Source organism: Panthera pardus, unplaced genomic scaffold (genome assembly GCF_024362965.1).
Source record: "Panthera pardus isolate Hobbes unplaced genomic scaffold, ASM2436296v1 HiC_scaffold_10, whole genome shotgun sequence".
NCBI classification, from domain to species: domain Eukaryota; kingdom Metazoa; phylum Chordata; class Mammalia; order Carnivora; family Felidae; genus Panthera; species Panthera pardus.
In genome coordinates, this window is record NW_026526655.1 from 21151316 (window position 1) to 21179163 (window position 27848).

The 27848-nt window shown below is 43.7% G+C and overlaps 2 protein-coding genes and 1 long non-coding RNA gene across 11 annotated transcripts in view; 1 reads left to right on the plus strand and 2 right to left on the minus strand.

Annotated features, from left to right (window-relative positions):
* The window catches only part of XRCC5 (X-ray repair cross complementing 5), a 130033-nt gene extending 127833 nt beyond the window's left edge, over positions 1–2200 (minus strand). For all 4 annotated transcript variants that reach the window (XR_002079022.2, XM_053905056.1, XM_019446053.2 and 1 more), the window contains exon 1: positions 2071–2200. Coding sequence is in view for 3 of the 4 variants with exons in the window: in XM_053905056.1 (XP_053761031.1) it covers positions 2071–2091 (21 nt within the window). In the remaining variant the exon portion in view is untranslated. The remainder of the gene's footprint in view (positions 1–2070) is intronic.
* A 126-nt stretch (positions 2201–2326) lies between these two features.
* On the plus strand, positions 2327–27699 carry LOC109265101 (uncharacterized). Of its 2 annotated transcripts, none has more exons than XR_002079026.2 (3): positions 2327–2711; positions 2974–3147; positions 27421–27699. It is a non-coding gene; the product is annotated as an uncharacterized LOC109265101 (long non-coding RNA). The 2 variants fall into 2 exon arrangements; XR_008423093.1 differs by having other exon boundaries at positions 27424–27699.
* Positions 5250–27795, minus strand: TMEM169 (transmembrane protein 169). 5 transcript variants are annotated; one of them, XM_019446057.2, is made up of 4 exons: positions 27687–27795; positions 24891–24947; positions 10353–10717; positions 5250–7997 (listed from the first exon to the last, which is right to left on the minus strand). In XM_019446057.2, exons 3-4 carry the CDS (start codon positions 10621–10623, stop codon positions 7375–7377), a joined length of 894 nt encoding a protein of 297 aa, XP_019301602.1. In that variant the 5' UTR covers positions 10624–10717; positions 24891–24947; positions 27687–27795; the 3' UTR covers positions 5250–7374. The 5 variants fall into 5 exon arrangements, with proteins under 5 accessions (XP_019301602.1, XP_053761044.1, XP_019301603.1 ...); XM_053905069.1 differs by lacking the exon at positions 27687–27795 and adding an exon at positions 27027–27322; XM_019446058.2 differs by lacking the exon at positions 24891–24947.
* Between the last annotated feature and the right edge of the window lie 53 nt (positions 27796–27848).

The window sequence follows — 27848 nt, forward strand, 5'->3', positions numbered from 1 at the left end:
TTCCAAAGTTAACAATCTTTGGCAATGACAGCCTCACCTGTGCTTTGTACTGATCAGACCACATCTGACAAACTGTGAGCTGTCCTGAGCACCCTATCTTAGGAGAAATACTAATTACAACAGAACATGAAATAAGCAGATTAGAGAAGGATCTAGAGAAAGTGTGATGTGAGGAACAGTTTGAAAAAACTAGATATCTGAGCCAGATGAGAAGATTTAGGAGAACATGATAGTTCCGCCCAAATATTTGGCACCTGTGTTATAAAAGAATTGGCCAGAGAGAATGAGCAAGAATAGGATCAACATATGGAAGTTACAGGAAGACTAGTTTGACTCTATGAAAAGAGGAAAAATAACATTAAGAAGTGATCAATAAAAGAACCACTGTTTTCTGAAGCAATGATCTCCTGATCCTAGGAGTGTCAGAAAAATCTAGATGAGTTCCTATCAGAGAAGTTACAGATGATTTCTAAGTTTGGTTATATCTCAGGCAACACGTGGAAACTTAAGTTTTTCCCTAGTTTAAAAAGCACTGAACATAAATGCACTAATATGAAGAGATTTCTAGAGTAAAGACAGTACATTTGAAGAAAGGTTGGTAATAAACTACAAACTTCCCTTGAGAACAACAAAATTTACACCCCATAGTTTCAATGCCCTGATTATAAGAATCTTTAAAAAATTTAAGAGTCCCAAAATATGTTGCTGCATTTATCTAATACACAATCATAAAAGCTATTTTTAAACCAGAAAACTCTTAGAGGACTAAAAGTCTTTTAGTAGAAATCAAGTATTCAAAAAAATGCATCAAGGGGCTTCAAAATATGCAACTTCTTTCCGGAACCAAAAGAATGGTCTGTGTAACACTTCCAACTTCCTTTCTGGCAAGGAATAAGAAAACCAGGGAAGGGAAACTGAGCAACATAGTAACTCTTCATTAACACACGGAAACAATACAGACTGTGAGAATTTTGCTGCAAGTCCACCTGCCATAAACAGTTGCTCCACTAGAGCTGCAGTATTTTCAGCAGCTGAAAGGGGAGGAACAAAAAGGTAAGTGGCATCGAATGTTCATAATTGCTTTAATCCACATTTCCCAATGGGGCGTTGAGGGGACTAGGGATCGTTGTTGAAATTCCTATCTTGTTTATCTGTATACGCGATGCCTAGTAAAGGGCCTAGCCTTTGGATGGTTGGATGGAAGAACAAACAATTCCCTGGAACACATCTCCCTCTAGTGATCATTCAGAGACAACCACCACTCTCTGCCTATATTGAAAAAAGTCATTTAAAAATTCCATCATAATGTCTATTATTAATGTGGGACACTGAGGGTCACAGGCTCCTAGCAACACAGATAGGGCTCTGAAACCTGACAGCCTGGGGTCACGTATGAATTCCACCTCTTACGGACTGGATAACCGTGGGCTAATCATTTCACTTTCTTTACGCCTCAGTTTTCTCAACTGTAAACTGGGAATAACAGCTCTCACCTCATGGGTTTGTTGTGGAGATTACATGGGATAAGAATAAAGCATTTACATCAGTGCCTTACAGGGTAAATTTTCGATAAATGTGAAAGATTGTTACAGAGGTAATAACATGGCGCTTTACGTTTTAAGTTACGTATTTTACTCACAGACCCTCTCTGAACTCCAAGTCTGTGGGTAGGTGCTTATCAAACCTTTCATTCTCGTATAGATTTTATAAAAACTAAGGCTCAGAAATGGAGGAGCTGAAAGAAGTGATGGAGAAGAGGTTGGACTAAGAAAGAAAGAGGGTGGGGAAGAGGTGGGACAGGGAGGTGATGAGGAGGAAGTCAGAGGATGGGAGGGCCGAGGAGGCGGAGTGAGGGGGGAGTAGACGAGGCTCAAATTCAGGTCTTCTGACTCCAAACCCCCAGTTTTTCTCAGCGCAGCCTTCGGGCCGGCCCTCGGGATCCGGCCACGGGCCGCCGCGATCACTTCTTTCCCCCATCCTTGGCACCGCGGTGATCCCACGATTCCTGCTTCCGAACCACCCTCTCCGGATGCCCTGCACCAGGAAAACCCAAGGCCACGCTCTGTCTACCTTACTCCTGGACCGCGCCATGTTGTCCGCGCGCGGGTGCCTCAGCCGCCTCTTCCGGGCAGGAACCCCGCGCACCGCTGCAAAGGTCCGGCGGAGTCGGAGGCAGGGCGTCGTAAAAAGAGCCGCAACTCAAGGAGCCTGGAAGAGGCGGGGAAACTGGGCGCTGACGCTCAGAGCATGCGCAGATACTTTGCGTCCTTCCTTGGTGAGGCGTTTGGGGACCTGGAGCTGCTCAGGTCTTTAGAATTAGGTAAAGATGAATCGCTGCCCTCAAAGATTCGCTTCCCTTTCCCGTTATTGAGAGTAATCCCTGCAGCAGTTAGTGTCAGAGTTCTGGAGTTCGAGTTCTTTGGGTAGGAGTATGAATCCAGAAAATCACCTAGCTTCTCTAAAAGCCTGTTGTGGGCGTTTTTGGTTTTGTTTTTGTTTTGTTTTGTTTTTCAAAAAGGGGCTAATGAAAGAGTAAACAGATGCGATGACTTTGGAACCAACTACTGAAGGAAGATTTCCAGGCAATCAGGAGTGGGATTGATTCCTTCCTTTGCAGAGGAAATGGGACGTGCACAGGCCAGGAAGCAGGACATAGCACCCGCTAAGGATTTCCCAATAGTCTGAAGTGTTGCTGGCTTGGAAGGGAGGAGGTGAGGTTTAATTCCAAAAACAAATCTAGGGAGGTGTTCTAGATCTGGGGGCTATCAGTCACAGTGCCTGACATGCTCACTGCCCCTTTCAAAAGAAAGTGCCCAGCTTGCTTTAGCCTTGCACAGAAACAGCGATCTTCTATACCGAATGACCAACTAGCTGAGAGGTGATTGCACGAAGGGTCTGGCAATCTGCACAGTAGCTGCAAACTTATGTCCAAACCGGGGAATCAAATCCAACCAGATTCTCTCCCTCTTGCAGATGGGCCTGGGATAAGCAGAAACTGAAGCTGAAAAGATAAGGATACCATGAGGAAGGAGGGGCCTGGAGGGAGACAGTGTTGTGCACTGGTGCCAGTAGAGTCAGACATTTTCAGAGCGTGCTCATAGAACTAGGGAGGCTCTTCATGATGAGGAGAACAAAGGCAAAAAAGATGTAAGTAAAATTAAATTTCCTTACAACTTGCAGGCCATTAACAAATGCTTGAAACAGGCAGAGGATGACATTCCTCAAGGAACTCACAACTGCCTTAATGTCAATGCTGTGATAGAGGCAAAAAGCAACTGTAGCTTGACAATAGCCAGACCTCTAAGATCCTGTAAGTCATCTTTAATATATGAAAGTCCATTTTAGAATCTTCCTTTGTCTTCACCCATCTACCCCCCAACTTAAAAGTATATAACCAATTGCTCCTCACCATCCCAAGCAAGCTTTTTCTGCCCACACGTCTGGTCCTTGTGTTTTAATAAAAACGTTTTTAATGAAAAAAAAAACAAAACATTTTTTAATTAAGAAAATGTTGATCATGTGCTCACAGCCCATGTCACATCACTTCAAGATTTTGATTCAAACCCAAGGGGTTCTTTTAAAACTCAAATATTATTAAAAAATTTTTTTTCTATGTAACAAGTAGATAGAATTACTGGAAATTCACTATGGTGAAGGAAATTTGTAACCTTCATGTTGATGAGAGAAAAACTCTCGAAAGGCCTGATAGACAAAGAAAGCCATTCTAGATTTCTTACTAAGTCAGCATGACTGTACGTAACCTGATTTATGGGCTGCCACATGTACATCATACATCTGCTTTGTGGATGACGGAACCCATCTCGTCCTTGAGTTACCGATCAATACTCATACTCCCTGCATCCCTTTGCGTTTAAGCTGGTGATTCCTGCCTTAAAGTACATAACCCGGTAAAAACTTCATTCTCCAAAGAGCATCTTTCCTGGGCAGCTGTCATCACTTGGGCTTGAATAAGTCTTACTTTTAGAGATTCTAAAAGGTTTGTTCATTTTGTGTCAACAATGTCTGTGCTTTTGTCTTGTATGTCGTTTCTAGTTCTTCTCTTTTCTCTTCCTCTTCCTCCCTCTTCCCCACTCTCTCACACCCACACCTTCTCCAGTACAGGTTCCTTTCCTGGGAGGAATAAGAGATTCTAGTACTTCTGCTTGTTTGCATCTTAAAAGGTCGGGGGGGGGGGGGGGATGATGTTATCCACGAAGCTTTTGCAACGGATGGCCATCAAGGGCACAAGGAAACTTTTAGGTCATCTAAACTTTTTAAAAGTTAGCATCTTGTTATATTGAAAATCCTGGAGGAGTGCCTGGGTGGCTCAGTCAGTGAAGCATGCAACTCTTGGTTTCGGCTCAGGTCATGATCTCATGGTTTGTTGAGTCTGAGCCCTGCCTCAGGCTCTGTGCTAACAGCGCAGAGCCTATGTGGGACTCTTTCTCTCCCTCACTTTCTGCCCCTCCACTACTCATTCTCTCTCTCTCTCAAAATGAATAAATAAATTTAAAAAAATGAAAATCCTGCAGAATAAGGGTCTTATGCCCCCTTGGACTTGAACTGACATGAAAGTGTTGCTTAATGTCAATAGAAAAGATGGTTTAGAGATAGCAATATCATCATGCTGGATCAATTATAGTTGACCCAGCTCAGTGTATTATGGCTGCAAAGCAGTTGGAAAGCATAGTCTTCCTTCCTGATATTCACCATGAAGACTGAATAACTATGAGCTAACAGAATGTTCCTGTATGGTGTTTATTCTCTAGGTATTTGCTGACAGCAAAGATGAGATCGCTTTAGATCTGCTTAAGTTTTCCTGCCTCTGGTCTAGGCTTTTACAAACCTTGTTAGAGCCCTTTTTGAATGATTTCAGTTTATAAGCCCATTTCCTTCACTAGGTTGTGAGCCTAACTAGGATGAAGGCTATGTCCTCTTCATCTAAGAATCCCTTGAACCTCACCTTCACCCCATCCTCCTCCATGCCACCATGGCCACTATACCCTAGTCCTAATCCTGATTATGTTTGGCCTTGGCCATTGGTTTCCCTAATCCCAGAAAAATGTGACAAATGTGGTTGCAACTTCCTAATGGAGGCCTAGGTAAATCCCCTTAAATTAGTGGAAAGATTCAAGATATAAGGATCCATATGAAGAAGGTTATACATACATAGGACAGCTACCATGCTCATCCGTTTTCTGCAGGCTGAAGCACTCAAAGCCATTTTAGAGACATTCACAGGCTATGTGAACAAATGTTAATTAGATTTTATTTTTATTTTCTTTGTCTCCATTTCAATGTTTTACATTTCTGCAAAAGCACCAGAGAGCACCAAGTTTATTTTCAAAAATGCTGGACAAAGTTTTGTTTCGTTTCGTGTGAAGCTAAGTTTTTGTTGTTGTTTTCAAAAGGGGTTCTTCTGAAGGTGGCATTCGCCATACGTTAGGCAAATGTCCCGGGCCTTCGTGAGAGGGTACTACTGACTCATCTGGTTTGATTCACGGCAGGTCTTTCCACAGTTTCTTCCTGAGACATGAATAAGAAATGGTCACCAGCTGTTCTTGTGAGGATCCAAACCTCCAAAAATCTGCTTGACCTCTTGGGATTCAATTCTTTGAAATTAGAAAGACACCCTCAAGAATAAATTTAAAAAGAAAAAAAAAGTTTGGGGCACCTGGGTGGCTCAGTTGGTTGAGCGTCCAACTCTTGATTTTGACTCAGGTCATTATCTCAAGGTTCGTGGGTCCAAGCCCCCAGTGCTTGGGCTCTGTGCTGACAATGCAGAGCCTGCTTGGGATTCTCTCTCTCTCCCTCTGGCTCTGCCCCTCCCATGCACTCCCTCTCTCTCTCCCTCTCTCTCTCTCTCTCCAAATAAATAAATAAACTTAAAAAAAGGAAAAAAGGTTCGGATTCTATCAAACTGTATTCACCTGGCTTACATCCCCTAGTGGCCAGGAAAACACAAGCTTCACAGTGGAAAGCCACTGTCCCTTAAACTCCAGAAAGGTCTGAGTGAGTGAGGCTGTAAGTGAGGTCTTGCCAAAAGACAGAAAGCTAACTCTGTCTTCTACATGCTTAGGGCTACTGATCCCTGTTGGGGGAAGTTTTCAATCCCTCCCTACACAATCGTTAATATGTAGATTAGATTAAATATCACTGCCCAGTCCTGCCTTCACTACCAGGAAAAAAGTTATGCTACCAATTGCATTCAACTGTTCACTCTTCCTTCCTAAAAACCCTGAAACCACATGACATTACAGACTAATTGCAAAGTACATGAGCTGCTAATATCTATTTATAGCATATACATAGTATATATAGCTAGTATCTATGTATAAATTCTCTGTGTAACATTCAGGCCTAAATAAATAATTAAATAAATAAATAAATAAATAAAACTATATTAGCACGTTGGGATCTGGATATATTTAAGTAATTACTGTGAGGCAGAGATTCTTTCATGCCTGCCGAAATAGCCATGTTTCTTTTTTTGCTTAAATTAGCAGAACCCAAAAATTTAGCCTAGAATATAGTTGCCCAACCAAAAGACATTTCCTAGTCTCTTGTGCTTGTGAGGTCATGTGACTAAGGTCTGGCCAATAAGATCCAAGAACTGTTGAGTGACACTTCTGGGAAGTCTCCTTGAACAGGGAAGATAGGCACTTTGCCCTTTCCTCTGCCCTGCCAGAAAGGTGGGTGTGATGGCCGGAGCTGGAGTCAGCACAGAGGTGTTGAAGACAAGGACAAAGAGGGCTACCTCCTACTAATGGTAGGGGAATAAAGCCTGGGATTTGGATGACTTCATCAGGTCCCCTGATGGTCTGCCTCCAGACTTCTGCACAAGAAATAAAGAACCTTCCATCTTATTTGAACTACGGATATTATAGGGTTTTAATCATATGCCACTAAATCAAAATCTAAGTGATACACACAGATCTTTACTACACTATCCCTGCTACACTGTGGTAGCCCTGCTTCCTGTTTCTCTCCATCCTACTTCTTTTTGGTGAACTTGGTCTCCCTGGAGCCTCCTTTTTCACCCTGTCACCTTTAGTCACATACTCCCCTGGGTTCCAGGCACCAGTTTCTTCAGGCTCCTGAACTTAACACACAGCTAAGCTTCCTGTCCCAGATAAATGGTCATTTTAGAGCAAGGAATGAGAAGAATTCACCCATGGCTGGATTGCTTTAGCATAAATTGCTTTTCTGTTCCCTGCTCTCCTGGAACCATCAAGATGGTAGGACAGAAGAGTGTGGGCTAGAATTTTCCAGAACTGAGAGGGGTAGGGGGCTAATGTAAAGAACAAATCTTCTGGAATTGGAAGATGATATATAGGCTATTGGGACCACAGAAGGGAATAAGTTCTTGGAAGTTTAGACAGTGGAAGTTTCTACTTCCTGGGCGGAGTCCTTGTTGGAGAGAGTGCCTGAGATATTGTCAGATTCAAGCAACTCTACGATGCTGTAGGGAGAACAGTCCTCCAGGCCCAGCTTGCTGCAGAGCCAGCCACAGAAGCCTTTCTCCATGTCCCGGGCAGCTTGCCACCATGCTCCCCAGGACCATGAGAGCTGGACCACAGCAGCATAGAGGCCCAGGGAAGAGGCCATGGCCATGATGAGCACTGGATAGAAGAGAATGAGACAGGGGCAACATGAGATCTTGTGCCAGAAGGTCCTCTCCTCATTGTACACGAGGAAGATGTTGTACCAGGTGATCGTGCCATAGTAGAACGAGACAACAAAAGAGAGGATAAAGACTACAGGCAGGCAGACCAGCGTCCAAAGGACCACGTGGGGCCCACGGTCAACTCCCATTTGGCAGGCCTTTCTGTCTTCAGGTGTTACTTCTCCTGATGACCCTTTTGGCTTCGTCAATTCTTGCAGCTCCTTCTCCGTCAGTGTGACGTGGATGTCCACCATCTGGCCCTTTTTCTTCCCTCGAGTAATGGTCCCGGTTAGTGTGACATAGCGGCTGTCCAAAGGCATGTTCCACATACCTGCAGGGCATTAAGGAGGTGAAGCCAAGGTCAGAAGAGTGGGCATTTCATCACAGTGTCATCCCCTGAGATGGGGGCTGGGTACAAGAGTTCCTGTTTTCATAGCACCTGGCCCAGTCCTAGAGTCAGTGATTCAGTGATGGACTGAGTGGACCTCCCTCAGGAAGGTGACTGCTGGTCTTATTACTCCCCCAGTGAACTCTCCCTCCACACGGGTGGGCCCTGAGAAAACGGCGAAGCAGGAGAGTGTTGTCTCCCCACTTCTCTGGGCCTCAATCTTGGCACAGTCTCTGTGATGTGAAGAGGTGTGAGGGACTTCGCCACAGACACTGCTTTAGAATGATCTTATTTCTAGTGTATAAGTGCTGTGAAAATACTGCTTGGGAGCGTCTACTAGCGTGTGTGAAGATGGCACCATGTGTGTATAGACTGATGGGCACCCTGCTCCCCTTCCCTTCTCAGCCTTGTCTCTGTGCTTCCATGAGAAAAGGCTTCCTCACATGCCTGGGGGCATCTCAGCCCTCATACCCAAGCTCTGTACACACACACACACACACACACACACACACACACCACACATACACCACCCGTGTCACAAATGCCCCCCCTTCACATGCACACACCCACATACCACCACCACCATTAAACGGCCATCCTTCGGCCATCCATCCTGGAGTGAGGCTGGAGATACTGAAACAGGGAAGTCCGTGGTCCTTCATATGTGAAAGTAGTCTCTGAGTGGAGGTGGGGGAGAGTATGGGCAGGACTTCTCACGCCCTGACTGCAAGAGGGACCAAATGGACCCGCCTAAAGAGCAGGTCCTGGGAGAGTGGCCGGGACTCTGACTATTCAGATAGAAGAGTTGTACTGCTTCCCCAGAACCTAAGGATTTCACAATCTCCGGCATCTCAGTAAATGACACCACCACCTACTTCTCTGTGGAGTCATTGCTGACTCTTCCCTGTCTCTCGCTACCTGCCTCTGATCCGTTAACAAGTTCCACATTGCCTCTCTTCCCTGGCTGTCTCTCCCGCTATCACCTGTCCTGGCCTCTATGTTAGTGCCGTTGTGGCTGCAGTGATACGACAGTCTCTCATCAGCTTCCACTCCTACCCTTTATAATCCACTCTTTATAGAGAAGCCAGAGTGGTTGTTTAGAAATATAAATGGGATGATGTCTCTCCTCTGCTTAAAAGCCCTCCACTGACTTCCCCTTACACTTTTAACCAATCCCCAACTCTTTACTATGATTGCAAGGCCCAGCATAATCCTCTTAAACACCTCTGCCCGTCCTCCCACAGTTCCCTATACTCCCTACACAGAAATAGCTCCATTCTCTGAATAGGCCAGTGGTGCTCCCATCGTAGGGTCTTTGCCCCTGCCGCTCCCCCTCCTCTACAACCTCTGCCCAAGACCATTTCATAGCTAGCTCCTTAATATCAGCTCAAATGTCACTCTCAGAGGCCCTTGCACAGCCATGCAATCTCTCCCCCCATGCCCTCCACCATTGCCATGGTTGATTGTCTTTGCAACTCATATCACTCTCTGAAATCACCTTTTATTTACTGACTTGTTCACTGTCTGTCTTCTCTTGACTAGGAGGTAAACTGCATGAGAGCAGGGACATTGCTTGTCTTGTCCACTGTGGGCCTATGTCTTAGAGATTAGAGCATCTACACAAATAGATATACCTCATCTGTCTATTGCTGCGTGGTGATGCTTAATCCGGACAGTCCACGGCTTCGTTAGCAGCAACAGACATTCTTATACATGCATCCTTATGCCTATGGGCATAAGTTTCATGGGGTAGATACTAAGAATTTCTAGACGATAAGATATGCATATTTGGAATTTAATAAATACTGATAAACTTCCCTACAAAGTGGGTAAAGCAGATTCCATTTCTCCTTGAGGTATATGAGAGTATATCCATTTTCTCAGATTGATGTTATCATATTTTACCCAACTTTTGGCCAACTTATGTGTAAAGGGATATCATAACTTCTTGCTGTTATAATTTGCATTTTCCCGATTCTTGTAAAAGTCAACTATCAGCTTCTTTATCTTACGTGTATTAAATAATTAGCATAATCTCCTTGTGTTACTAATTTCTGTGTATAAGTCAGTCTCTTCTATTACACTAGGAGTTCAGAAAGGACAGAGGTCTCCATATCACTGAGAAGAGAACATAGTAAATGCTTAATAAATACTGTCCCTTTGTTGAATGAAGACTGCAACATTGTGAGAAGAACTGTATCAACAAGAAGAAATAGGTCATTGAGGGAATCCCTGTCTATCTTCTGGAGAATCCTCATTCCTTCCTGTGGCTTTAAGTAAGTGGCCCCAGAGACTTACCATCATCTGCAGGATAGTCTAGGAAATCATCCCCCTCCTCTTCTTTAGGTCGGTCTCCACCTTCTGATTCCCCAGGCTCCTCATCCAGTTTCTCATTTTCTGACCGGTAGATGATGATAGATTCTGGGCGGGACTCTTTCCTCTTCTTTTTCCGGCGACCCATTGTGGATTCCCCATCCAGGGCGAAGGCAGCGGCCATGGCCTTCCTCAGAGAGCCCTGGTGGGGACTTGGGAGCTGTCCCTGGACTTCTACTGGTGCCAGCTCTTCCATCCCAGTCCTCACGTCTCGCTATTCCTTGTGAAGAGTCTGACTTGCTTGAGCAAACTCACGACCCACACATCACAGAGCTTCTTCCTGGATGGGGCTATGCAAAGATGTTCCACCAATAAGTTCCACATAAAATAGGAAAGCAAAGCCATCAACAGGAAGCAAGTAGGGTGAGATGGAAAGGGGTCTGGGAAATGATTCTCAACTTGGCAGAAGCCTTCTCCTCCCTTTGCGTCTCATAACACTGTATTTTGGGAGTGCTGCGGAAATACTCTCACGAAATTGGATTCCTGTGAATAAAATTGTATGTGTGTTGCAATAATATGTTGTCATTTACACAACCTTGTAATGTCATCCAAAACTCCTCAGTTTAGCCAGATGCTGAGTAAAAGGAAGTTGGGTGAGGAAGCCCTATAGATAAATGGGAGTTAAAAACTATTGTCACTCCCACCAAACAGGCTTCTGGATGCCGAGACCTGCATTACAACTACACTCAAATGGATGAAAGCAACTTTCAGTAAGCTCCCCAAAGACAGCACATCACCAACCATGTCTACCATGGTGTTATTCTATGAAGGGCACCCATCTCCTGGCTTCTTGTTGGCCAAGATCCCAGAAAATTCCTGATATCTGTCCTATCACATTCTGCGAGACCAGTAGAGAGGATGTACACTTTTCCACTTTTAAGATTCTCTCTCCTCTTTCTGTCCTCCAGGTAAAGAGAGGTAGGGACAGAGGAAAGTCTATATAACACCTTTTAAAGAAGACACTGATTGGCCTGTGTTTTGGGTACACTGAACCATTAAGAGGAGAGAAATGTTTTCAGTGCTGCTACTAAAGAGGGGGAAATTAGCAAATTCCCAGTTAGTCATATTGAGGCAGCTAGGTGCTCATATGCTTTTTGAAACAACAACAACAAACAAAAACAGGAACTCAAAAATATGTCATTATGAACAGTTTCAAACATATGTAAATGGAGAAACTTTTTATTCTAGAAAGAGGCAAACCTGTACAAAAGTGAGAACAATTTTAATGAAATTTCATTGTCCCTTTCACCCAGTTTCAACAGTAATCAAAATATTCATAGCCAATTTATTTAAAAGCAAATCTCAGACACCATTTTATCTAACTATTTCAGTATGTACCTCTTACATACAAGGACTCTTTTTTAAAAAAAAAGATGACCACAGGGGTACCTGGGTGGCTCAGTCGGTTGAGTGTCTGACTCTTGATTTCAGCTCAGGTCATGATCCCAGGCTCATGGGATCAAGCCCCGAGTCAGGTTCTGCACTGAGCCTGGAGCCTGCTTAATGTTCTCTCTCTGCTTCTCCTGCGTTTGCACGCATGCATGCTTTCTCTCTCTCTTAAAAAAAAAAAAAAAAAAAAAAGCCACAATATCATCATCACACCTCATTTCTTAAAAAGAGCTTCTTTGTAGAGTTTATTTATTTTGAGAGAGAAAGCACACACAGTGGAAAGGGCAGAGAGACAGGAGAGAAAGAATCCCAAGCAGGCTCTGCACTGACAGCCCAGAGCTTCATCCCAGATTCATGAACCTGTGGGATCATGACCTGAGCCAAAATCAAGAGTTAGACGCTTAACCAGCTGAGCCACCGAGGCACCCCATCACACCTCATTTTTTAAAAACGATTCTTGAGGCAGCTGGGTAGCTCAGTCGATTGAGCATCCAACTCTTGATTCCTGCTCAGGTCATGATCTCACAGTTAGTGGGACTGAGCCCTGCGTTAGACTCTGTGCTGACAGCGTGGAGCCTGCTTAGGATTCTTTCTCCCTCTCTCACTGTCCCTCCCCCCACTCTAAATAAATAAATAAATAAATAAATAAATAAATAAGTATTTAAATATTTAAAAAATAAAAACAATTCTTTAATGTCACCAAATATCCAGTCACTTAAAATTTCTCTGTTTAACAATTTAAAGTCTATTTTCTAGAATTGGGATCCAAATAAGGTCTATAATTGTTTGTCTATAGCAATGCTGCCCATTAGAATTTCTGCATTGCAGGGGCGCCTGGGTGGCGCAGTCGGTTAAGCGTCCGACTTCAGCCAGGTCACGATCTCACGGTCTGTGAGTTCGAGCCCCGCATCAGGCTCTGGGCTGACGGCTCAGAGCCTGGAGCCTGTTTCTGATTCTGTGTCTCCCTCTCTCTCTGCCCCTCCCCCGTTCATGCTCTGTCTCTCTCTGTCCCAAAAATAAATAAAAAACGTTGAAAAAAAAATTAAAAAAAAAAAATTTCTGCATTGCACTAGAAATGATACTCATAGACTGGGGAATTGCTTTTTTTTTTTTTTTAATTGAATTCTCACCAATTTAAAAATAGCCACATGTGGCTACTGACTACTCTGTTGGACAGTGCAGGTCTGTATGCTCACTCTCCAATTTTTTCCTTTTCCATTTCCTTGTTAAAGAAGGCGGGTCATTTATCCTGCAGATTGCCATGACCTAGATTTTGCTAATCTCATTCCTGTAGGGTGTTCCTCTGAACCATGTATTTCCTCTAAATTGGTAGCTAGATACGCTTGATCAGATTCATGTTAGAATGTTTCTGGCTGGTTGTTTTGGCCAGACAGTGTTATAGAGGGCATTTTGTACTACTACCATGTGAAGGCACCTAATGGCAATTTGGCCATTTCTTGTGAAATTGGTACCCATTGATGATTACTGGCTAGACCTATCAATTAATTCATCAGGAGTTACAAAATAGTGGTATTCCATTTATCTTATTTCTTCTTCCTTTACTAACCAGAATACTCATATGCACTTTCATTTTTTTAACGTTTATTTTTGAGAGAGAAAGAGGGAGACAGAGTGCAAACAGGGAGGGGCAGAGAGAGAGAGGAAGACATAGAATCCAAAGCAGGCTCCAGGCTCTGAGCTGTCAGCCCAGAGCCTGATGCGGGGCTCGAATTCACGGACCACAAGATTATGACCTGAGCCAAAGCCAGAAGCTTAACCGGCTGAGCAATCCAGGTGCCCCCCAAAATTTTTAAGTTTATTTATTTATTTTTGAGAGAGAGAGAGAGAGAGAGAGAGAGAGAGCGAGCAGGGGAGGAGCAGAGAGAGGAGAGAGAATCCCAAGGAAGCTCTGAACCAACAGCACAGAGCCTGATGTGGGGCTTGAATTCACCAACTGTGAGATCATGACCTGAGCCCAAATCAAGAGTCAGATGTTTAACCAACTGAGCCACCCAGGTGCCCCCCTCACATGCACTTTTAACAAACCCAGTTTTAAACTGGGTAGAGGAGGCAAACAGCCTTGTTGTTATCCAATATGATTGGTAATTATACTGGGAAAATATCTGACTACAACAACAACTTCTATTAATATGAAAAATTTCTAAACTATTTACCAAATAAATACCTGTTTATACTTGGTAAAAACTATTTAGCAAATTCCCCGGTTTACAAACAACTCATCGAGAATTGTTAGATTCTACTCATAACCCTGCCACCCCAGGATCCTGGACACTGGCCACTCTCTAGGACTCCAGGTTGCCAGTTTTCTGTTATTTTTGTTCTCAGTTTCCAAGTCTTCATTTTCTTTCAGTGGTCTCTGAGTTTTTCCTCTCTTTCAATCCCACATGCACACTCCTTGGTTTCTCTTTATGCTCAGTAATAAGGCTTCTCCTCCATTTGTATTAAATGGTCCTAACGTTTAGTGGGCTGGCTCTGCCAGGAGGGCAAAAATAACAGAACAAAAAATCTACCTAGGCTCTAAGCGCTACTCAAATTGAAGCAAAGCTCCTGTATTAAAATTATGCATCTTTGATATTATCATGTTACAAGGCCGACTCTATATCATATTTCTTCAAATGCCAAAACACACATTTTTTTCCTCATCTTAATGTTTCTAAAATTTGGATGCATCTTAAGACCAATGGAACGACTTTTCCCCCTGAAAGGCTGAACTACCTTCCCAGCAAGTAGCTCTGGCTTATTGCCCTCTCGCCCAGGTTCTCCTTTGTCCTCCAGTTGTTAATTTTCTTCTCAGTCTCTCCACTGGATTGCAGGTACTTAGTCCTAATCACCTTGCAGGTATCTGGAACACATTGCCCAGGGACTGGGACAAAGAAGGTGCTAAGTGACAGAACTGAAGATGCCCACAGGTGTAAGTGGAACATTATGGGAAGTCCTCACAGCCTGACTTTGCCTGGGGAAGGGGAGGCTGTTTAAACAGAAAGAGCTTCATTATCTTCACAATCTTACACATGCAAGTGGTCGGACTGAAAGACATCTTAGATTACACACCAAAAAACAGAGAGATCCAGGATACAAAGGCTTCCTGAAATATATCTAGAAGACAAAGAACACAATCACTAGAATATTGACATTACCTTAAGGAGTATTTATGTTTGCCTTAATGGTATCAAGAAGCTCAAACAGTGCTCTCCTACCAAAGTAGCCCCAGTGCAGAAGAGAGTAGACATCCAGCCAGAAAGGTCTGGAAGGTTAGGCTGTAGCTTTCCCTAAGGCTAGAGGTTTGTTATTAAAAATGTTTGTGGGGGCGCCTGGGTGGCTCAGTTGGTTAAGTGTCCCACTTCAGCCCAGGTCATGATCTCACGGTTCGTGAGTTCGAGCCCCGCGTCGGGCTCTGTGCTGACAGTTCAGAGTCTGGAGCCCTGCTTCGGATTCTGTGTCTCCCTCTCTCTCTGCCCCTCCCTAGCTCGCTCTCTCTCTCTCTGTCAGAAATAAACTTTGAAAAAAAATAAATAAAAAATAAAAATGTTTGTGAATTTTGAATTCTACTTTCTAAGAGTCTGTATTTAATATAAGAATGTTTTCCCTGGTGCAACTCCTCTAGTAAAACTGATGCTCGGTAAGTCATGCTGATGTGTGAAACAAAGGCAGAAGGAAATGGTAGATAAAATTAAATTTCCTTATAACCTGCAGCCCATAGACAAAGACTCAGTGCAAGCAGAATATAACATTTCTTTCAAGAACTCCTAACTGTCTTAATGTTAACGCTTTGCTAGAGGGAAACACAACCTTAGCCTGACAACAGCCAGGCCTCCAGAATCCTGTGAGTCTTCTTTTGGCATATGCCCTTGCCTTTGGAAGGCCCACAGGTGTAACTTCCCTTGCCTTTATGTCCCCCAACTCCGAAGCGTATAGTCAGTCACTCCTCACAATCCTGGGGCAGCTCTTTCTGCCCACGGGTCCCATCCTGGTGCTTTAATAAAACTACCTTTTTGCACCAAAGACGTCTCAAGAATTTTTTCTTGGTCATCAGCTTGGAACCCCAACACTTCAAACCCCATCAATACCAAGGTAATTCTAGGATGTGGGTGACCTCTGAGCACAACACTTTATATTTACCCTAACGTACAAATCTCAGAGCTTGAGAGTATAAAAATAAATAAAAGAAACTTCATTTAAAATGGAGTCCAGAAGCCCTGACGGGAGAACTGTCACGCAGGTATCACTCAACCTGTGCAACCTGTGCAAACAGCAGAGAGAGAAAATTAAGAATTATCTGGACAACTATCTTTTTTTTTTTTAATGTTCATTTATTTTGGAGAGACAGAGAGACACAGAATCCGAAGCAGGTTCCAGGCCTGAACTGTCAGCATGGAGCCCAATGTGGGGCTCGAACCCACAAACTGGGAGATCATGACCTGAGCTGAGGTCAGACACTTAACCAACTGAACCACCCAGGCGCCCTAGCTGGACAATTATCTTAAGGCCATTTTTCACTTGGAATTTTATTTCCTGCTTTTATGAAAAGGAAGGCGGATCTTTTTCTGCCCCAGCAACAATTCACTAACCACTGCTTGCAGCCAATGAGAAACTGCCACAGCCTTGAACTCTTGTTCTTCAATGAACTTGTTCAAAACAGCCCTCCCCAATTTCCTCCTAAAACCTAGTAAAAGCGGACCTTCCCTTTGTCTCTTGGGACTTGTCTATGGTTCATCATAGCTTGCTTGTCCTGAGTTGCAATTCCTTTGCCATTCCTGCATAAACTCATTCTGCTGGTAAAATAACTAGATATTCTGTTTTTAAGGTTGACAGGAGACTAGTATAATCCAGTGTTTTCCAACTTAGAGCTTCTATTTTCCTCTGTAGTTTCCCAGGCAGCCTTCGAAGGGCCTTCCCTGACCCTTCTACACAGTGGGAGTTTTTAAAGTAGGGGTGGAGCCCTCAAGCACATCTCAGGCTGAGGAAAGGTATCTTCTAAGGACCAAAGCTTCCCCAGAGCGGGAAGAAGGTGCTTCGCCATTTTGGTTCACTTCTATACCCCTTTCCTCTTCTTTTAAGATGTACGAGCATGTTTAGAGGGAGATAGGAATTCCAAAGACTAGAGGAGAGAAGGCCAACTTGCAAACCCCATTTTTCTTGTTCAACTTGTTCTCTCTCATTGTTGAGAGGGTGGCACCTAGGGGGATGTGGTAGGGCAAAATAAATGCATGCTTGGAGCTTGAGAGTACTAAATGGTTCCACCAACTTAGGAAAAGATGACTTTGTAGCTGTGGTAAAAAGTAGCCACCAGAACGAGTTGTAAAGCTGTTCAATTGATCAACAACAACTTCCCTCAGTAGTGATGCTTTTGGAAACCAGCCCGTTAGAGTCAGTATCTTGTTTCTAAAAGTCAATGAGGTTAGTGAATCTGCCCCTGACTGGCCGACTGGGGCTTTCACTGATGGGTGGACCATGCTTTTTGGGAATATCCAAAAGCATATTCACATAGGCAGTTGTTGATCAAACAGGTTTAAAACTATTTCTGGTGATTACTTGTTATCAAGGTTTTTCCTAAATTTGTGGGAACCTTTTAATTCTATTTGCTTGCTGATCTCATTTGATCGGATGTGTCTCAGAGCAAAGTATACTAGTTATCGATCGTCACGTAACAAATTACCCCAAATTTAGAGATTTAAAAAAACAACCGTGTTATACCCTACACAGTTCTGTGTGTCGGGAATCTGGGAGTGTCTCAGCTGAGTGGTGGGTAGGCTTCTTAGTCTGCTTTCTACCTAAAGAATTTGGGGATCCAAAGGCCTTTTTTTCTTTTGGACAGTCTCTGAACCCTTTAGTATTCTGCCAATTTAATTCTCTTAATAACTTTGTGGCTCTCCCGTGAATAGCTTTTGTGGGTCAGAAATGTGAGAGTGCCTTAGGTGGATGGTTCTGTCTCAAGGTCTCTGAAGATGGCCTGGCAGCAGTCATCTGAAGGCTTGGATGGGATTAGAGGATCTGCTTCCAAGATGGCACACTCACATGGTGCTGACTCAGTTCCTCCTGGGCCTCTCCATGGGCTGTATGAGTCTCCTCACAACAGTGTCTCGTTTCCCCCAGAGTGAGTGATCTGGGAGCAGATTTTCTTCTTGACTACTTTAACTGTACTTTTTTTTTAAGTTTATTTATTTTTTCAGCAATCTCTGTACCCAATATGGGGCTCAAACTCACGACCCCAAGACCAAGAGTCACATGCTTTTCTGACTGAGCCAATCAGGCGCCCCTCAACTGTACTCTTGATCCTACCTCTTCCACATCCTTGATTTTCTCCCTCTCTAATACTTCCAACTTCTCCCCTTCACTGGTTCCGTTTTAACTACAAACAATCCCAGAATTCCCTGCCTAGAAAAACTGGTTTCACTTTGCCACTTATTCTATATGATGTCCTGTTTCTCCCTTTCACAACTAAGCTTCTTCGTCAAATAATCTATAGTCACTCATTACCAGTTTTCCTCCCAATGTCCTGTTCCCTTTACCATCTTTTTATCCCTACTCCCAAACTCCTTTCCAACACACACACACACACACACACACACACACACACACACACACACACACAAACAGGTAAGTCATTTGGAGAGATAAGGAACAGGCCAGGAAATGAGCACTTACCAAGCCTTATGTGCCAGGCTGTAAGGTAAGTTTTTTACACGTTACTTCATTTCCACATCTCAACAAGCTCACCATTATATAAAGAAGTGTGATAACTTGAATATAAGCCTTTGCATAACTTCAAAGCCCAGAATTTCCCAACCAAGATTTAGAAGTCAAGTGTTAGTGGTGGTTGCAGTAGACAGCTGATGAGTTTGTATTTCTGCTTTCTTGGTTTGATTTGTGTTTTTCACTTTTTGCTATCTCAACCTCATTCCTCTTGCCTTTGGTGATAGAGCCACTCTCTTCTAGGTGGAATACAGCCTTGAAAGTCACCAGTGTGACCGCAGTGATCATTTTACCATCTGATTCTTCTTATTTACAAGTCATTCTTGAACCTTCCCTTACCTCCTTTGACTCTCTTTCTTTCCTTTTTTTAATGTTTATTTATTTTTGAGAGAGAGAGAGAGCACAAGTGGGAGACAGGCAGAGAGAGAGAGCTAGAGGATCTGAAGCAGGCTCTGAGCTCACAGTTCAATACGGGGCTTTAACTCATGAATCATGACCTGAGCCGAAATCAAGAGTCAGCTGCTTAGCCAACTGAGGCGCCCCCTTCCTTTGACTTTCTCCCGTCATTCTCTTGCTACTTTTCATGCCCTCAGTCTGCCTCTACTCCCTTATTTGTCTCCTTCAACTGTAATAGCCAGTGCTTTTGAGACTCAATTCTCAACTGACTGCCCTCTATTCTCAACAGCACATTTTCTTCTTCCTGTTGAAATATGCAGCCTTCCTGACTATCGATACCTCTATGCCAAGAATGCCCAAATATAGAATTAATTATATAGAATTAATATATCATCTAGATATTCTCCACTTAAATATCTTGCCATGTCTGGCTGGGCATGTTCAAACCAAACTCATCATTTTTATTTCTAGCAGACTTAACCTCTTAGATTACCAAGAGGATAGGAAAACAGAGAAGGGAAAGGAGAAAGGGATGAAGAAGGAAATGCTACAACATTTACGCTGTTCCTATCCATAAAAGATAACATTTACTGACTGTATAATTTGTTAGGTTCTGTGTTAATTGCTTATATATGCATTTTCCTATTTAATTATATTTTAATAATTTTTGGACAATACTCTGTGCCAGATATTATACAATTGTCTCAGGCACAACAATCTTATAAAAACAAATACTGTTTTACAAGTGAGGACATTTGGACTTAAAATCAGTAAAAACCAGAACTCCTTGGTGTAATCATATTGTTTAATTGTTACAGCAAACCAATAAGTACGTACTATTTTTTTTAATAGGTATGATTATTATCCCCATTTAGAGGAGTAATTTGCTCAAGGTGACATGGTGATGAGGCTGGGACTTGAACCCACCAGGTTTGCTAGTTTCAAAGCCCATGTTCTATTCATTGGGCCATGCTGCCTGCCAACATTTACCCAAGATTCTATACTTAAACCCCTAGAGTTGTCTTTGATGAGTCCATTTTGCATATTAGGGATATATTCCCACGTCTCTAATAGTAATCTGTCTCTAAGTCCTGCCAATCATTCCCAGGAAATCTCTTTGTTCATCTCTCCCTTTGAATCTCTACTCCCCCACCCCACCCCACGCTGGAGCACAGCTCTCCTACTACTTCCTCCAAGCTGGTTTTTCAGCCTCTCATTCCAGAATTCTTCATCAACCATTTTAAGTGGTAATTAACAGAACAAAACATCATTTTTATGTTGTCCAGTAATCATCACTATCTTGCCATTCTGGACTAAAATATATCTAAAGGGTCTGCTTGGTGTTTGAGGTTCTCCAATTCATGCCCCACCTTTGGATTCAGTAGCAATTTTGTCCCTTCCCCACAGCATGACTAGTTGACATATCTACTTATGTTGCTTTTAACACCATCTTCACTTTCCTCCACCCCTTTCAAGCCTGGGGCAAGACAGACTCAATCACTGGTGTCCCCTTCTGTGACTACCCCAGCATACCCATCTCTCCCCACCCCAGTCCTGTTGTTGCAGAACAGTGGGGACAATGGACTAAGTGTTCAAGGGTCAAATGCCTAGGATGGATTGATACTTCACTAATGTTAGTTTCTAATCCCTTTCTTTTGCCTTCTCCTACTCTGTATTTCAGTAGCCTCTGCTATTGGTACTATGCTCTCTCAGTGCTTAATTATGTAGCATTTCATATCATCTTGTATTGAGTATGAATGACCTCATTAGTTTTCATTGATCTTCCCAGGGAGATTATAAAATTTTAGAAATCAGGAACTGTCTTATACTTCTTCACCTCCCATGGTAAGACCCTGTGACTGGACACGTAGTAAACACTATGTCCTTTTGATCTGATAGGACAGAGCAGAAAGGAAAATGCCTATTCAGAATTAGGATATAACTGTTAAGAAAGGAAGGTTTAGTTATCTTCCCCATTTTTGTCCACTTTATTATGTGGTTAATATCATTTTTATTCCATTAATATTTGATCTGAGAAGCAGGTTCTGAACATTTCTCCTTCCTTCTAGATTCCATAAAATAGAGAATGAAACACATTTCCCCTGTTTCCAAGGCTTCATAATCAATAGAATTCAGAGGAGAGACAGGGTTTTGCTCTTTTCTCTGGAAGGCAGGCCTTGCATATTCTCCACTTATGGCACAGTCCAATGATTAACAAATATAGTACAGCAGGATATTAACCTCAATCAACCGCTAACTCTGGATTCTCAGTCATCCCAAGGGAAAACTAGGTTTTAAAGAGCATGCTTAGACTCGTATGCATAAAATAACTGGTTTTAAGTCACTCTTGATGGAAATTCTCCAGAGCATTCTTAAATTCATCCATCACTTTTCCCCATCTCTATTGCTACCATTCTTGTCTAAGGGGCCATCCTTTCTCATCTGTGGTTCTAAAAAATGCTTCTTATCTTCTGGCTCCTACTCCTGCTGTTTTCCAATCAATGTCCACTCAGCAGTAAGAAATATCTTTTGAAAACAAATAAAATCATGCTGTTCTTTGCTTAAAACCTCCAGTGATTTCTCATGGGTATAAAATAAGATCCAAACTTTTTCTGGTGGCCTAAGGACTTGTGTGATGTGGCCCCTCCCCACCCTGCCATCCTATGCAATATACCACCTCCTTCATACATACCTCCTATACTACAATCACTTCGGCTGCCTATGTATTCCTCAGGAGCACCTGAGGCCTTAAATACTGTGTGCCTCGCCTGGTATCTGCTCCAATCTCGTCATGTCACATGGCCACCATCATTCTATCTCCCAAGTCTCAGTTCACTTGTCACCTCCTCCAAAGCTTTCCCAACACCAAACCTTCAACTAGGCTCCCATCCTGCTATTCATTATTCTTTCTCACACAGCCTATTTCATGTACAAGACTTATCAACATCTGTAACTTTTACTTGTTATTTTACTTGTTTATTGTTTATCTCCTCTACTGGACTATAGGCTCTAGGAAATGGTATTGTATAAGTAGGCCATCGAAAGGTGTTCAATAAAAAAATTTTAAGTGACTGGATTAAGGATTTGGGTTGGGAGGGGCAGTCTGAAGTGGTAGCAATTAAAGATTAGCCTGATTTTGTCAAAAACTGAGGCTGAAGAAAAGTTTAATAAAGAGACATTAAACAGTTCCTCTGTGCTTAATAAGCCCCGTTATGGTTCAGTTGATAAGTGGTTCTCCTGTATCCACTTTCTCCTCCAATAATGGAGGTTTCAGCTGGTCGCATTACTTCCCTCCTAAAGATAACATGTCCCAGCATCCCTTGAGGCTAGGTGTGGTCGTAGGACTAGTCTCTGGCCGAAAGATGTGATTAGATGTGATGTGTGCAACTTCCCTGCGTGGCCCTCTCCTTCCTCTTTTCACCTTCTTGAGAGCTGGAATGTGAACTTGATGAGCCATGCATTTTCAGCCATGCAGACAAAAGCAACCCCTTAAGGATGACAGTGGACTGAGATGGAAAGAATCAAAGTCGCTGGGACAGCCATAAACTCTCTTCCTCTGGGTTGTAATATGAGAGAAAAGTATTTTCCGTGTTTTAATCCAGGATTATTTTGGTCTCTTAAGGCAGCTATACAAAACTCCTACCTAATATACTAGGATTGTCCAAGAAGTTATTTTATGTCTTAATCTCTTTGCTGTGTTCTAATTTGTCAGCCCTGATGCATAGGCAGATCTTGATATACATTTCAAAGTTAGAGCATAAAATGACATCATACCTGGTAATGGCTGGTTTAAGCAGTTTTTATTTTCCCGGGTGGGCCAGAAATTCTAAAGCTTAGCTCAGTCCATTAGGTGTCCAACTCTTGATTTTGGTTCAGGTCATGATCTCATTCAGTTGTGAAATTGAACCCCACATCAGGCTCTGTGCTGGGCATGGAACCTGCTTATGATTCTCTCTCTCTCTCTCTCTCTCTCTCTCTCTCTCTCTCTCCCTCCCTCTCTCCCTCTCTCCCTCTCTCCCTCTCTCTCCCTCTGTCCCTACACCCCCCTCAAAAAAAAAAAAAAAAAAAAACCAACTCAGCCGTCGAGTACAAAGGACGTCACATTGATGTTGGCTCAGCTCCACCAAAAACCCACTAGAAGTCCATATACTACTATATACTATTATGGACTGAATGTTTGTGGCCCTCCAAAACTCATGTGTTGAAATCTTAACCCCCAAAGTGACAGTATGAGGAGGTGGGGGTCTTTGGGGGGTGATTAGGTTATGAGTGTAGAGCCTTCACAAATGAGATCGGTGTCCTTATACAAGAGAACTCAGAGAACTCTCTTGCTCTTTCTACTCTGTGAAGACACAGCAACAAAATGGCCATCTAGGAATCAGGCTCTTACCAGACACTGGATCTGCCAGTACCTTGATCTTGGATTTTCCAGCATCCAGAATTATGAGAAAAATATATTTGTTATTTAAACCACCCAGTATATGGTATTTTTATTATAGCAGCTTGGACAGACTAAGACAGATAGTGTTCTCTGCTTTAGTAAGCTAGCCAACAGTGTCCCCAAAGCAGTTTTATTAAAAGAAAACCAACAGCTCTTAGGCATTCAGTAAAAGCCCAAAGACTCACAACACCACAAAATGAGCATCCCTATCGAGCTATAAGGCCTTTGTAGGGCTGAGTCATCACAAAGGACTCTAGTTCTTGCTTCCTGCTGGCCAGTCCCCCTCCAATCACTCAGTCACTAATTGCCCCCAGCCCTGCTCAAAACACACACCTCCAGAGTGGTGTTCCACTGCTGGTTCAAGGACCTCTCACTATTAGGCATAATTTCCTGGAGTCTGCTCACAGTTCTCTGCTCCCAGATGGTCACGGGAGCAAACGTGATCCAGTGCCTTCTCCAAACCCATCCAGATACCCTGCAGAACTTGGGGGGGAGAAACCAGGAAGCTTTGAAGCCTCTGCCCTTATGTGCAATTAATTGCAGGAAGGAAAGTAACTCACATGGATGAATTATGGCTGGAAAAAAGCTAATAAATGGCAATGACAACAAGGTTAAACATCTGGCTACAATAAGGAGTGGTGGGGGCTATGGTAAGCATAAGAGTTCAGGTCTTGTCTGAAACAGGAAGTTATCGTATCCCTCTCTTCAACCCACCAAGCCCACTATTCAACCAAGTGCTTTCACAGAGAGATGCAGGCCCATTTGGTATGGGTTGTCTGGAATTTCGTGTGAAAGTTCCTGATTTTATTGTCATGATTAGTCCAAATTTAAATAAATTACCACACAAATAACCAAAACAGAACATAAATGGTCTGCTATTCTCCCACCTTTGGTTTATACAGTTTCCAAATCAGGGTGCCCTGTGCCATTGATTTAAGAACAATCAGGAGTTTTATTTGTTTGTTTTGTTTGTTTGGTTGGTTTTCTTTTATTCCCCACCCCCCAGGAGTTGTTTTATTGTACCTTTCCCATATGGACACATCTCCCTCTTCCAAGGAACCTGAACTGGGGCTGGAAGGGTAGAGCATGATCATTTTCAAGTTAATTTCTACTATTACTGCAGTGAACTGTGCCTTGCTACAGCCTTACTGCTCTTTCAATTCTTCTCTGATTCCTGTATCTGTCACCCAAAGGGCCACTTATCACCTGTCTGGAGTCTCCATACTCTGCCAGTAGCATTGTGGTTTTACCACCGTGAGATGCAATAGGCCGGCTAGGAAAAAAAAATGTTAACTATTTTACCACTGAAAATTACCACTGGCCCCTGCCAAGACAGCCGCACCAATGTAAAGGTGGAAGGGAATTTAGCTCAGACTGATGACAAGTGATGGGAACAATGAGGCGACAGGACCTGCCAACCTCCCAACTTCTTGCCAGTTGCTGCAAACTGGCTGTGAGTTAGATTATACCCTGTTCCTTCATGGTCCTGGGAGCAGTATTTCTCTTGTCATTGCTCAAGCTACCTGTCCTGAAAAGCCTTCACACTGTGGCTGGTTCATCATCCAGAGGCATCTGACTGTCTACAGAGGAAAGAGTTCCTGTTAGTGACAGTAGTGGGTTACAAGGAGCTTGCACATCTTACTGGGAAGAGCTGTAAAACTGGATTTTCACTGTCTAATCTTTTATTTGTTTATTGTCCTACCTCCCATGACACATATACCCCTTCTACCCTTCCATTCCCACTGCCGTCACACATATTTACTAGAATAAAAACTCTACAAAGGCAAGGGGCGCCTGGGTGGCTTAGTCTGTTGAGCATCCAACTCTCGGTTTTGGCTCAGGTCACAATCTCACAACTTGTGAGTTCAAGCCTCGCATCGAGCTCTGTGTTGACAGCTCAGAGCCTGCTTGGGATTCTCTGTCTCCCTCTCTCTCTGCTCCTCCCCCACTCACACTCTCTCTTGGTCTCTCTCTCTCTCTCAAATGAATAAATAAATAAACAGTAAAAAAAAAAAAAAAGCTCTCCAAAGGCCAGGACACCTAACTGTACTGTCCCCCATACCGTATGATTCACACCTAAACAGTACCCAGCATGTGGCAGATACTCAATAAATATTGGCAAAATACTGGTTAAGAAAAAGCTGGTTAAGAATCTTATTTAGGTGAGTTGGTTCAGGCCTGCTCTTTCTTCTAGGTGGTAAGTGACGAGATGCCTCATTGACATTCTTTTAGCACCGAGATTCTCTGAATGCTGAGAGTCTCACAGGCCTCAGTCAGTAGGAGCCAGCAGCTGCTTTGAGGCAGGAGAAAAGGAAGTTATCAGGCAGACGGGAGGGGGGGGGGGCAGGGGTGGAAAGATGCGTGAGCATCTCAGAAGATGAAGGGAGTCAATAGTCAATGCTAATAGGGTATGACAGAGGGGGAGTGTGGAAGGATCATGGCCCTGGAGATGCCTTTTTCCCTAGGACAAAGGGGGCAGTGATGCAGAGCACAGGGCAGCATTCTATTTGGCCAAAGGAATGTCAGTGGAGCCTGGCATAGATGCCCACAGAGGAGATGGCTCACACAGGAGCCAGAATTAAAATCTGGAAGCAAAGAGCCTCCAAGAGGCAGCTGTTTCTGTACTTCCAGGCCTTTTGGGGTTAATCAGACTTTCAAACCCTCAGTGAAGTGAGAGGCAGCGGCAAAGAGCACAGGCCCTTTCATTTTAACAGAGGATCTCTCAAAAGAGACCCCACATCTCTCGTAATCACTGATTCTCTTTGGACTGTGAAAATAGAGCTTTCTGACTGTTCAGACTGCAACTTCCTTGCACCCAAGGAATGGCTCCTTGTCATCCTCAAGAGGCAAAACTGGCTTAAAGCTGGTGCAGTCACCTTCTCACTGGAGGACTGCAGAATCCCTCAATTCCCCGCCCCCAGCCCAACTGCCGAGCAAAGGTGCAGCACAGTCAGGCACACACTGACCCACCTGGGCAGCCAGAGCTCTGTGAATCCACAGGTCCAAACCATGTCTCAAACCACATTAAATTATATCTTTGATAAAATTATCTTTAAAAGAAATTTAAGGTGCTCTTTGCTCCCAAGAAAGAAAGCATGGAATTTTCTGGAATAGGAATGCCCTCAGAATTGATTCACTGTTTCTCTTCCTGTTTAAGAAAAAATACTTTGTCACTGGAATCAAATCACTATCTAGCAAATGGGAGGATAAAGAGATTTCTTCCCTTCTTTAATGAGTGTAGATTGGAAGCTGTCATCTGCAAAGACAGATGGGCAAGTATTTCTTAAAGGAGGTCAGAGAAGGGCAGGGGGATGGAGGGCCAGAGAGGAAGTGATATCTGATTCCACTTTCAACAAACCCCATTTCTAATTAGCTTTGTGAATAACCAGCTGATGGGTGGGCCCAACAAAAGAATGATGGCATTTGTTTGCTTTTACAACATCTCAATACCTTGCAGGGGAAAATACAGTACTCTGACTGCAGACTTAGAAATAGCATGTTGCCTAGATTGTGAAGACCACAGCACCACACACATCCCCTAGATCTGCCAAATTCTTAGGCCACGTCTCACTAGGCCAGTCCAGGTATAAGCTCACTCTGGTGGGTTGACAGCATGAAGCTAGACGATACGGAGGAGGATCTGAATAATAATAACTCACCGTTACTGGGTATCAAACCGCCGGTAAGAAATTTCCCCCATCCTCAGGATGCTCGCTTCCCTAAGGAATGAACTGGAGGATAGGATCTCACACACACATCTTGCAGGCAGCACGCAGACTCATCAATTTATGCTGCCCGGCTGAAATGGATTAGATCTCAAACCTGGTAAATGTTGCCTCTTCTGTTCATTGCTGGGCGGGGAAAGGGAGATGAGTTGGAGGTGGGTTCTAGTTTATTTTTTAAAATCATTTAGTATCTTGGTTCTGTGGATTACTGCAACGGCACCCTTCACTCCCTCCCCCCACCCCCTCCTCGGGGTCTCTTCCAAAGGGTGAAAGGATCTGGAGGCCAGATTTCTTCCCCCGCGGCTAATCCTGCCTCTTTCCTTCCCAGCAGAGGTCCACAGCCACTGGAGCCAGAGCATCCATGGACGTCGGAGGCAGGCGGGCGCAGCAGGGCTCCCGAGCTGCAGCCTCTCTTTCCCCAGATGCCCTGGAGATTTCATCTTAATTAACCACGAGAGCTATAGCACTGAGGATTGAATTTTTCGTGAGAGAGCACACGCCCGCTTTTTGTCTGCTTCCCTTCCTCCGGTCCCCACAATGGCATCGAAATAAAAAAAAAGAAAGAAAGAAAAAGCAACGAACAAGCAGTCTCACCTACACGTGCCGGGGACAAAGTCTGGCGGAGGACCCAGACGGAGTCAGGAAGCCGCCTCCCGGGAGCAGCCATCCGCTGGGAGGCTGGGGACCTGCCTCGGCGTGCGGGCGGGGCCACGGGGCGGGGCCACGGGGGCGGGGCCACGGAGGCGGGGGCGGGGC